This window comes from Rhinatrema bivittatum, chromosome 19 (assembly GCF_901001135.1).
Source record: "Rhinatrema bivittatum chromosome 19, aRhiBiv1.1, whole genome shotgun sequence".
Taxonomy (NCBI): domain Eukaryota; kingdom Metazoa; phylum Chordata; class Amphibia; order Gymnophiona; family Rhinatrematidae; genus Rhinatrema; species Rhinatrema bivittatum.
Window position 1 is genome coordinate 22013639 of NC_042633.1, and position 11869 is coordinate 22025507.

The 11869-nt window shown below is 58.9% G+C and overlaps 1 protein-coding gene across 1 annotated transcript; it reads right to left on the minus strand.

The window, feature by feature from the left end:
• Nucleotides 1-790: 790 nt before the first annotated feature.
• LOC115080295 (fibroblast growth factor 19-like) lies at nt 791-11482 on the minus strand. Its single transcript, XM_029584446.1, has 3 exons — nt 11233-11482; nt 3085-3188; nt 791-1850 (listed from the first exon to the last, which is right to left on the minus strand). Exons 1-3 carry the CDS (start codon nt 11480-11482, stop codon nt 1536-1538), a joined length of 669 nt encoding a protein of 222 aa, XP_029440306.1. The 3' UTR covers nt 791-1535.
• Nucleotides 11483-11869: the final 387 nt, after the last annotated feature.

Genomic DNA, 11869 nt, shown 5'->3' on the forward strand with positions numbered 1-11869 from the left:
CCGCCTTCCTGCTGGATGTTTGCTACTGGTGCTCAGGTTAAACGCAGCCTGGCAGGTTGCCTCTGCAGGACCTGAGATCCACGGTTTGACCGGTCCCCATGAATGAGCGAACGAACGTTGCAAGGGACTGCCACGGCTGATGCCCGTATGCACCCTGGGCTCCCGAATGCCAGTAGCCAAGGGGCTCATTGCAAAAGAAATTCTGGCGGGAGGGGGAAAGCTGTGCCAAAAATGGGTCACTGGGGAGTGCGGCGGGAAGGCACGCTTCCATCCCCTGTGTCGTCCCCCCCAGCACGCGCTGGTATGGCCCACGTTTTGTCTTCTACACTGGGCTGGGGTGACCACCTGGCTCCATGGCCCGAGAGCGTGCAGATCCAGCCCTGCTTTTATCCCCCCTGGGCTTTGTAGTTCTTGACAAACAAAAATAATCTGCAATCAGGTCGCACCCGTACTGCTTTTTATCTTTCCACTTTATTTATTCTTAAATTAACCAGAGGGGAAAGGGGCTTAGGATACATTAGAAAAACCTGAAAGTCAGTGCTGCCCCATGGCAGTCACAAATAAATACAGTCTTAATATTTTTTATCATTATTAAGTAAAAGACGACAGGTGTTTTTCAATAAATAAATACAGCAAAATAATAAATACAAATCAAACTGAAAACATCATAAGGTAACAAACAGAAAAAAAAAATATATATATATAAATACATACATACATACATGATTTCCCATCATGAAAAACCAAATATATTAAATAACAGGAAATAAATATTACGTGTGATATTCTTGCCACAGAGGCCGAATGATTATTTTTTCCACATTTTCACAAATACCAAGCATGAGGATGACATATTGTGCACCCCTACGCCATCGTTCCCTCTAAGCTAAGCATGAGAGTGATTGCTCATATATTTTGGAGCACTCACTCACACGCTTATTTATTTTTTTTGTGTGTGCTATATACAGAAATGCAATGCTAATACTGGCACTCAAAAATTATTGCTCACCCTCTTCCGCCCAGGGGTCACCTCTTAGCCTGCAAGGAGGTGATGGCCTGCCTGAGGCAGAAGAGGTGGGGGGGAAAGAGAGAGGACCTGGGTCAAACCCTAAGGCTGAAAGCTAGGAAGTTCATGGCACCCCCCTCTATCTCTTGCATGAGGCCCCCATGCCATGTTCTCATCTCCGTGTTTCCTCTTGTCTGGTTCTCTCTCCTAAATCGTTTAGTAAGAGGTCGCAGGTCCCAGGCCGGTAACTCGTTCTCAAGGTTGTCTCCCACTCCTTTCCTGGTGGTCTTCTCTTGGGGGCAGGATTTCAGTTTAGTCCACAAGTTACAGCAGAGGGAGTTTCCAGATATTCATTTCTTGGGGTGGGAGGCAGGGGGCCGGCAGTTCTGCCGAGCGGTTACAGCGCCCCCCCCCCCACCAGACCATAGTCCTGCAGAAGCCCCAGCTCCCCTGCGCCTCGTTGATGGCGCTATGTGGAATGCGGGGGCCACAGGGGCAATTTCCTCGCTGAGTCCTTGGGAGCTTTCCCTCATCTCACCAGGCTGGGGCTGAAGATGCCTCTTTGCCCTGTCATGTCGAACGGGTCCTCTGAGCCCTCGTTCAGGTACTGGCTGTCCCCCGGGCCTTCGACGTGCTCGAACGACAGGTAGAAGACCTCTACCGGAACCTTGTTAACCAGTGGCAGGAAATGCGAGAGTGGCGGCAGAGCTCTGCCTGACCAGGGAGCCCTTGTGCGGGCGCTGCTGAGAGTCAAGGGCGCGTGGTGCTTCTCGGAGAAGTAGAGGTTGTAGCCATCCTGCAGGGGGACTTCCCGAAAATGGCAGTCGGTCACACTGTAAACCTTCTGTCGAAGAGGCAGAGGGGAGAGTCAGTCAGGGGAGCAAAATGTGAATGTATTTCTCAGCCCCCTTGATTTCCTTCCAACCACCTGGCGGGGAGAGTTAATGGAGAGAGGACACCTAAAATCAAGCCATCTGGACTGAAGGTCTACTCTGAAAAGGTGGGAGGGAACAGGCTCCAGCCACAATCTCCAAGTATGGTCTCCACCTGCCTCCATGTCCTAAGGAACAGGATGATACCCCTACTTTCTCCACATTCCCTCCCCATTATATGCTGGGGCTTGTAATTCTAGGTTTCTCTATCAACCTCCCACCACATGCCTCCCCCAAGAAAATCCAGAACTACAAATCCCAGCATGTACTGGCGGTCAAGGAAAGCCAGGAGGAGTTCAGCCTGATCCTTATGACCTGTAGCCAGATGGCCACCCTAACGCAGGAAAGAGCCCTGGATTTCCTTGCTGGGGCTTCTGAGTTAGACCAGCATGTATTTCTCCGCCCCCCCCCCTCCCCCAACCACCAATTCTTTGTGTATGGGAAAAGGCTCGGTAAATATGAGTCCCTTCATCTCAAAAATGAATTTCACTTTTCTCCTTCTCTCCCCACCACACCCCTTTTCCTTCGAGCATTTAGAGGTCAATAGGCAAAGAGCTTCCAGCAGAGTCTCCTTCAGGGCCAACGCCCTGGGCTTTGGTGGGGGAGCATCCCGGCTGCCTCAGTAATAGCTACCGGACATAAGTGCCATGGGGGGACGGCAAGGCAGGCGCAGGGGTGATATGTAACCACCCCAAGTTGTGAACGGACTTATTTCAAGGCTTCCCTGCTGATGAAATGGTCTTTAACTGCAAAGTTCATCAAACAACACTGTCCACAGGAATAAGGTGAGGGAGAGCACCCAGGGCAAATTATGGACAGAGGACTCCAGAACAGCAACAATGCAGCCACTGCTGGAGTGCATATCGAGCAGGGTTATCTAATGACTCCCTGCCACCTAGGGGCAGGTTGATTTAGTACTGGATTTCCTGCCCCTTCACCATTGCATGCATGGAATTGTAGCTCTGAGTTTCCCCCCATCCTTGAGGAAAAGAAGAAAATACATTTTCCTGAATGTAGCGGGTGAGGGGGAGTGGGAATTGGGGCTGGACCAGTTGCTGCTGGCTGGGGATTCGCTTGGCCAGGGGCTTGCATTGGCCATACTAGGGCCGGCTGAGATGGCATGCTGCTGTGTGCTGAGGACCTTACCGATCCGAAGAGGCGGCCTGTGGCATCCATGCAGAGGTATCGCAGGCTCTTCTTGCCCCTAATCACCAGGATGCTGGGTTTCACGGCTTTAATCTCCAGCAAGCCTGGGTGAGAAAGGACAAAAGGCAGTTAGCATCTGCTGAGCTTTCTGCAGCTCATCAGTCACTGGCTAATATCAGGAGGCTTGCAGACAGCTCCCTATACCAAGGGCAGTCTGACCCATTCCTGGTTCTCTCTCATTGCATGAAAGGAGACACAGGTATGAGCTCCTTAACTAAAACCAGCACTGACCCAGTGTCCCAGCCTGGTGTTAGGGGTCACTCTCCCCTCTGAGCCAGCACTGACCCAGTGTCCCAGCCTGGTGTTAGGGGTCACTCTCCCCTCTGAGCCAGCACTCACCCAGTGTCCCAGCCTGGTGTTAGGGGTCACTCTCCCCTCTGAGCCAGCACTCACCCAGTGTCCCAGCCTGGTGTTAGGGGTCACTCTCCCCTCTGACCCAGCACTGATCCAGTGTCCCAGCCTGGTGTTAGGGGACGCTCTCCCCTCTGAGCCAGCACTGACCCAGTGTCCCAGCCTGGTGTTAGGGGACACTCTCCCCTCTGAGCCAGCACTGACCCAGTGTCCCAGCCTGGTGGTAGGGGACACTCTCCCCTCTGAGCCAGCACTGACCCAGTGTCCCAGCCTGGTGTTAGGGGACGCTCTCCCCTCTGACCCAGCACTGACCCAGTGTCCCAGCCTGGTGGTAGGGGACACTCTCCCCTCTGAGCCAGCACTGACCAGTGTCCCAGCCTGGTGTTAGGGGTCACTCTCCCCTCTGAGCCAGCACTGACCCAGTGTACCAGCCTGGTGTTAGGGGTCACTCTCCCCTCTGAGCCAGCACTGACCCAGTGTACCAGCCTGGTGTTAGGGGACACTCTCCCCTCTGAGCCAGCACTGACCCAGTGTCCCAGCCTGGTGTTAGGGGACACTCTCCCCTCTGAGCCAGCACTCACCCAGTGTCCCAGCCTGGTGTTAGGGGACACTCTCCCCTCTGAGCCAGCACTCACCCAGTGTCCCAGCCTGGTGTTAGGGGACACTCTCCCCTCTGAGCCAGCACTGACCCAGTGTCCCAGCCTGGTGTTAGGGGTCACTCCCCTCTGAGCCAGCACTGACCCAGTGTCCCAGCCTGGTGTTAGGGGACACTCTCCCCTCTGAGCCAGCACTGACCCAGTGTCCCAGCCTGGTGTTAGGGGACACTCTCCCCTCTGAGCCAGCACTGACCCAGTGTCCCAGCCTGGTGTTAGGGGACGCTCTCCCCTCTGAGCCAGCACTGACCCAGTGTCCCAGCCTGGTGTTAGGGGACACTCTCCCCTCTGAGCCAGCACTGACCCAGTGTCCCAGCCTGGTGTTAGGGGACGCTCTCCCCTCTGAGCCAGCACTGACCCAGTGTCCCAGCCTGGTGTTAGGGGACGCTCTCCCCTCTGAGCCAGCACTCACCCAGTGTCCCAGCCTGGTGTTAGGGGACGCTCTCCCCTCTGAGCCAGCACTGACCCAGTGTCCCAGCCTGGTGTTAGGGGACACTCTCCCCTCTGAGCCAGCACTCACCCAGTGTCCCAGCCTGGTGTTAGGGGACACTCTCCCCTCTGAGCCAGCACTCACCCAGTGTCCCAGCCTGGTGTTAGGGGACACTCTCCCCTCTGACCCAGCACTGACCCAGTGTCCCAGCCTGGTGTTAGGGGTCACTCTCCCCTCTGAGCCAGCACTGACCCAGTGTCCCAGCCTGGTGTTAGGGGATGCTCTCCCCTCTGAGCCAGCACTGACCCAGTGTCCCAGCCTGGTGTTAGGGGATGCTCTCCCCTCTGAGCCAGCACTGACCCAGTGTCCCAGCCTGGTGTTAGGGGACACTCTCCCCTCTGAGCCAGCACTCACCCAGTGTCCCAGCCTGGTGTTAGGGGTCACTCTCCCCTCTGAGCCAGCACTGACCCAGTGTCCCAGCCTGGTGTTAGGGGATGCTCTCCCCTCTGAGCCAGCACTGACCCAGTGTCCCAGCCTGGTGTTAGGGGTCCCTCTCCCCTCTGAGCCAGCACTGACCCAGTGTCCCAGCCTGGTGTTAGGGGTCACTCTCCCCTCTGAGCCAGCACTGACCCAGTGTCCCAGCCTGGTGTTAGGGCATGCTCTCCCCTCTGAGCCAGCACTGACCCAGTGTCCCAGCCTGGTGTTAGGGGATGCTCTCCCCTCTGAGCCAGCACTGACCCAGTGTCCCAGCCTGGTGTTAGGGGATGCTCTCCCCTCTGAGCCAGCACTGACCCAGTGTCCCAGCCTGGTGTTAGGGGACGCTCTCCCCTCTGACCCAGCACTGACCCAGTGTCCCAGCCTGGTGTTAGGGGACGCTCTCCCCTCTGAGCCAGCACTGACCCAGTGTCCCAGCCTGGTGTTAGGGGATGCTCTCCCCTCTGAGCCAGCACTGACCCAGTGTCCCAGCCTGGTGTTAGGGGTCACTCTCCCCTCTGAGCCAGCACTGACCCAGTGTCCCAGCCTGGTGTTAGGGGTCACTCTCCCCTCTGAGCCAGCACTGACCCAGTGTCCCAGCCTGGTGTTAGGGGATGCTCTCCCCTCTGAGCCAGCACTGACCCAGTGTCCCAGCCTGGTGTTAGGGGACGCTCTCCCCTCTGAGCCAGCACTGACCCAGTGTCCCAGCCTGGTGTTAGGGGACACTCTCCCCTCTGAGCCAGCACTGACCCAGTGTCCCAGCCTGGTGTTAGGGGTCACTCTCCCCTCTGAGCCAGCACTGACCCAGTGTCCCAGCCTGGTGTTAGGGGATGCTCTCCCCTCTGAGCCAGCACTGACCCAGTGTCCCAGCCTGGTGTTAGGGGTCACTCTCCCCTCTGAGCCAGCACTGACCCAGTGTCCCAGCCTGGTGTTAGGGGTCACTCTCCCCTCTGAGCCAGCACTGACCCAGTGTCCCAGCCTGGTGTTAGGGCATGCTCTCCCCTCTGAGCCAGCACTGACCCAGTGTCCCAGCCTGGTGTTAGGGGATGCTCTCCCCTCTGAGCCAGCACTGACCCAGTGTCCCAGCCTGGTGTTAGGGGATGCTCTCCCCTCTGAGCCAGCACTGACCCAGTGTCCCAGCCTGGTGTTAGGGGACGCTCTCCCCTCTGACCCAGCACTGACCCAGTGTCCCAGCCTGGTGTTAGGGGACGCTCTCCCCTCTGAGCCAGCACTGACCCAGTGTCCCAGCCTGGTGTTAGGGGACACTCTCCCCTCTGAGCCAGCACTGACCCAGTGTCCCAGCCTGGTGTTAGGGGACACTCTCCCCTCTGAGCCAGCACTGACCCAGTGTCCCAGCCTGGTGTTAGGGGACACTCTCCCCTCTGAGCCAGCACTGACCCAGTGTCCCAGCCTGGTGTTAGGGGTCACTCTCCCCTCTGAGCCAGCACTGACCCAGTGTCCCAGCCTGGTGTTAGGGGTCACTCTCCCCTCTGAGCCAGCACTGACCCAGTGTCCCAGCCTGGTGTTAGGGGACGCTCTCCCCTCTGAGCCTGCACTGACCCAGTGTCCCAGCCTGGTGTTAGGGGTCACTCTCCCCTCTGAGCCAGCACTGACCCAGTGTCCCAGCCTGGTGTTAGGGGACGCTCTCCCCTCTGAGCCAGCACTGACCCAGTGTCCCAGCCTGGTGTTAGGGGACACTCTCCCCTCTGAGCCAGCACTCACCCAGTGTCCCAGCCTGGTGTTAGGGGACACTCTCCCCTCTGAGCCAGCACTCACCCAGTGTCCCAGCCTGGTGTTAGGGGACACTCTCCCCTCTGACCCAGCACTGACCCAGTGTCCCAGCCTGGTGTTAGGGGTCACTCTCCCCTCTGAGCCAGCACTGACCCAGTGTCCCAGCCTGGTGTTAGGGGATGCTCTCCCCTCTGAGCCAGCACTGACCCAGTGTCCCAGCCTGGTGTTAGGGGATGCTCTCCCCTCTGAGCCAGCACTGACCCAGTGTCCCAGCCTGGTGTTAGGGGACACTCTCCCCTCTGAGCCAGCACTCACCCAGTGTCCCAGCCTGGTGTTAGGGGTCACTCTCCCCTCTGAGCCAGCACTGACCCAGTGTCCCAGCCTGGTGTTAGGGGATGCTCTCCCCTCTGAGCCAGCACTGACCCAGTGTCCCAGCCTGGTGTTAGGGGTCACTCTCCCCTCTGAGCCAGCACTGACCCAGTGTCCCAGCCTGGTGTTAGGGGTCACTCTCCCCTCTGAGCCAGCACTGACCCAGTGTCCCAGCCTGGTGTTAGGGCATGCTCTCCCCTCTGAGCCAGCACTGACCCAGTGTCCCAGCCTGGTGTTAGGGGACGCTCTCCCCTCTGAGCCAGCACTGACCCAGTGTCCCAGCCTGGTGTTAGGGGATGCTCTCCCCTCTGAGCCAGCACTGACCCAGTGTCCCAGCCTGGTGTTAGGGGACGCTCTCCCCTCTGACCCAGCACTGACCCAGTGTCCCAGCCTGGTGTTAGGGGACACTCTCCCCTCTGAGCCAGCACTGACCCAGTGTCCCAGCCTGGTGTTAGGGGATGCTCTCCCCTCTGAGCCAGCACTGACCCAGTGTCCCAGCCTGGTGTTAGGGGTCACTCTCCCCTCTGAGCCAGCACTGACCCAGTGTCCCAGCCTGGTGTTAGGGGTCGCTCTCCCCTCTGAGCCAGCACTGACCCAGTGTCCCAGCCTGGTGTTAGGGGATGCTCTCCCCTCTGAGCCAGCACTGACCCAGTGTCCCAGCCTGGTGTTAGGGGATGCTCTCCCCTCTGAGCCAGCACTGACCCAGTGTCCCAGCCTGGTGTTAGGGGACACTCTCCCCTCTGAGCCAGCACTGACCCAGTGTCCCAGCCTGGTGTTAGGGGTCACTCTCCCCTCTGAGCCAGCACTGACCCAGTGTCCCAGCCTGGTGTTAGGGGAAGCTCTCCCCTCTGAGCCAGCACTGACCCAGTGTCCCAGCCTGGTGTTAGGGGTCACTCTCCCCTCTGAGCCAGCACTGACCCAGTGTCCCAGCCTGGTGTTAGGGGTCACTCTCCCCTCTGAGCCAGCACTGACCCAGTGTCCCAGCCTGGTGTTAGGGCATGCTCTCCCCTCTGAGCCAGCACTGACCCAGTGTCCCAGCCTGGTGTTAGGGGACGCTCTCCCCTCTGAGCCAGCACTGACCCAGTGTCCCAGCCTGGTGTTAGGGGATGCTCTCCCCTCTGAGCCAGCACTGACCCAGTGTCCCAGCCTGGTGTTAGGGGACGCTCTCCCCTCTGACCCAGCACTGACCCAGTGTCCCAGCCTGGTGTTAGGGGACGCTCTCCCCTCTGAGCCAGCACTGACCCAGTGTCCCAGCCTGGTGTTAGGGGACACTCTCCCCTCTGAGCCAGCACTGACCCAGTGTCCCAGCCTGGTGTTAGGGGACGCTCTCCCCTCTGAGCCAGCACTGACCCAGTGTCCCAGCCTGGTGTTAGGGGACACTCTCCCCTCTGAGCCAGCACTGACCCAGTGTCCCAGCCTGGTGTTAGGGGTCACTCTCCCCTCTGAGCCAGCACTGACCCAGTGTCCCAGCCTGGTGTTAGGGGTCACTCTCCCCTCTGAGCCAGCACTGACCCAGTGTCCCAGCCTGGTGTTAGGGGACGCTCTCCCCTCTGAGCCTGCACTGACCCAGTGTCCCAGCCTGGTGTTAGGGGTCACTCTCCCCTCTGAGCCAGCACTGACCCAGTGTCCCAGCCTGGTGTTAGGGGACGCTCTCCCCTCTGAGCCTGCACTGACCCAGTGTCCCAGCCTGGTGTTAGGGGTCACTCTCCCCTCTGAGCCAGCACTCACCCAGTGTCCCAGCCTGGTGTTAGGGGACACTCTCCCCTCTGAGCCAGCACTCACCCAGTGTCCCAGCCTGGTGTTAGGGGACACTCTCCCCTCTGAGCCAGCACTGACCCAGTGTCCCAGCCTGGTGTTAGGGGACACTCTCCCCTCTGAGCCAGCACTGACCCAGTGTCCCAGCCTGGTGTTAGGGGACACTCTCCCCTCTGAGCCAGCACTCATCCAGTGTCCCAGCCTGGTGTTAGGGGTCACTCTCCCCTCTGAGCCAGCACTGACCCAGTGTCCCAGCCTGGTGTTAGGGGACACTCTCCCTCTGACCCAGCACTGACCCAGTGTCCCAGCCTGGTGTTAGGGGACACTCTCCCCTCTGACCTAGCACTGACCCAGTGTCCCAGCCTGGTGTTAGGGGACGCTCCTCCCTCTGAGCCAGCACTGACCCAGTGTCCCAGCCTGGTGTTAGGGGTCACTCTCCCCTCTGAGCCAGCACTGACCCAGTGTCCCAGCATGGTGTTAGGGGACACTCTCCCCTCTGAGCCAGCACTGACCCAGTGTCCCAGCCTGGTGTTAGGGGACGCTCTCCCCTCTGAGCCTGCACTGACCCAGTGTCCCAGCCTGGTGTTAGGGGTCACTCTCCCCTCTGAGCCAGCACTGACCCAATGTCCCAGCCTGGTGTTAGGGGACGCTCTCCCCTCTGAGCCTGCACTGACCCAGTGTCCCAGCCTGGTGTTAGGGGTCACTCTCCCCTCTGAGCCAGCACTCACCCAGTGTCCCAGCCTGGTGTTAGGGGACACTCTCCCCTCTGAGCCAGCACTCACCCAGTGTCCCAGCCTGGTGTTAGGGGACACTCTCCCCTCTGAGCCAGCACTCACCCAGTGTCCCAGCCTGGTGTTAGGGGACACTCTCCCCTCTGAGCCAGCACTGACCCAGTGTCCCAGCCTGGTGTTAGGGGACACTCTCCCCTCTGAGCCAGCACTGACCCAGTGTCCCAGCCTGGTGTTAGGGGACACTCTCCCCTCTGAGCCAGCACTGACCCAGTGTCCCAGCCTGGTGTTAGGGGACGCTCTCCCCTCTGAGCCAGCACTGACCCAGTGTCCCAGGCTGGTGTTAGGGGTCACTCTCCCCTCTGAGCCAGCACTGACCCAGTGTCCCAGCCTGGTGTTAGGGGACACTCTCCCCTCTGAGCCAGCACTGACCCAGTGTCCCAGCCTGGTGTTAGGGGACGCTCTCCCCTCTGAGCCAGCACTGACCCAGTGTCCCAGCCTGGTGTTAGGGGACATTCTCCCCCCCTCTGAGCCAGCACTGACCCAGTGTCCCAGCCTGGTGTTAGGGGTTACTCTCCCCTCTGAGCCAGCACTGACCCAGTGTCCCAGCCTGGTGTTAGGGGTTACTCTCCCCTCTGAGCCAGCACTGACCCAGTGTCCCAGCCTGGTGTTAGGGGACATTCTCCCCCCCTCTGAGCCAGCACTGACCCAGTGTCCCAGCCTGGTGTTAGGGGTCACTCTCCCCTCTGAGCCAGCACTGACCCAGTGTCCCAGCCTGGTGTTAGGGGACACTCTCCCCTCTGAGCCAGCACTGACCCAGTGTCCCAGCCTGGTGTTAGGGGACGCTCTCCCCTCTGAGCCAGCACTGACCCAGTGTCCCAGCCTGGTGTTAGGGGACACTCTCCCCTCTGAGCCAGCACTGACCCAGTGTCCCAGCCTGGTGTTAGGGGACACTCTCCCCTCTGAGCCAGCACTCACCCAGTGTCCCAGCCTGGTGTTAGGGGACGCTCTCCCCTCTGAGCCAGCACTGACCCAGTGTCCCAGCCTGGTGTTAGGGGACGCTCTCCCCTCTGAGCCAGCACTGACCCAGTGTCCCAGCCTGGTGTTAGGGGTCACTCTCCCCTCTGAGCCAGCACTGACCCAGTGTCCCAGCCTGGTGTTAGGGAACGCTCTCCCCTCTGACCCAGCACTGACCCAGTGTCCCAGCCTGGTGTTAGGGGTCACTCTCCCCTCTGAGCCAGCACTGACCCAGTGTCCCAGCCTGGTGTTAGGGAACGCTCTCCCCTCTGACCCAGCACTGACCCAGTGTCCCAGCCTGGTGTTAGGGGACGCTCTCCCCTCTGAGCCAGCACTGACCCAGTGTCCCAGCCTGGTGTTAGGGAACGCTCTCCCCTCTGAGCCAGCACTGACCCAGTGTCCCAGCATGGTGTTAGGGGTCACTCTCCCCTCTGAGCCAGCACTGACCCAGTGTCCCAGCCTGGTGTTAGGGGTCACTCTCCCCTCTGAGCCAGCACTCACCCAGTGTCCCAGCATGGTGTTAGGGGACACTCTTCCCTCTGATCCTGGGGCTCAGGTCCAGGATACCAGAAACACTTACTGTAAATGTTCTGCTCCCTTGTTCCTGTCACGTCTCCGTCCTCTGTGATCTGCAGGTGGAGGTGAATCTGTTCATCCTCTGTGTACAGGTGCCGCAGCCTAACCAGGTCGGAGAACTGGAAGAGGGGGTTAGCGTCATGGAGAGGGAAAGCCAGCATCTTCCTGGGATATGTCACCCCCAGCACAGCGAGGATCCAGAGCCAGCCCCCCGCCTGGGGGCAGTCAGAGGAGGCCCCGAGCAACCACCTCATCCTCTCTGGTAGGTGCAAGACGCTGAGACGGATGCTTTTGTGACAGTTGTGCAGGGTGGGAGGGAAAGCTTAGTCTGTGAGCAAAGGAAGCCCTGTCCGTCTTATTATAAAAAAAAAGTGCTGACAAAAAGTGCTAGACCCGTAGGAGAAAAGAGATAGTTTCCTCAGTGACTTTTCTGTCTTCTGCAAAACCTCTCAAAAACAATTTTAAAAAAAGAAGGCAACGTCCATTGAAGGAAGGAATATATATATATATATATATATTTATTTTTTTTTTGTCCTTTCTTTCTAGAGGAACAGCAGCGCGTGGCCTACCTTACTGCTACCTCTGCAGTGTTATGGTGAGGGGACCTGCTCCTTCACGCTCTTCTTTATCATTGACTAAAC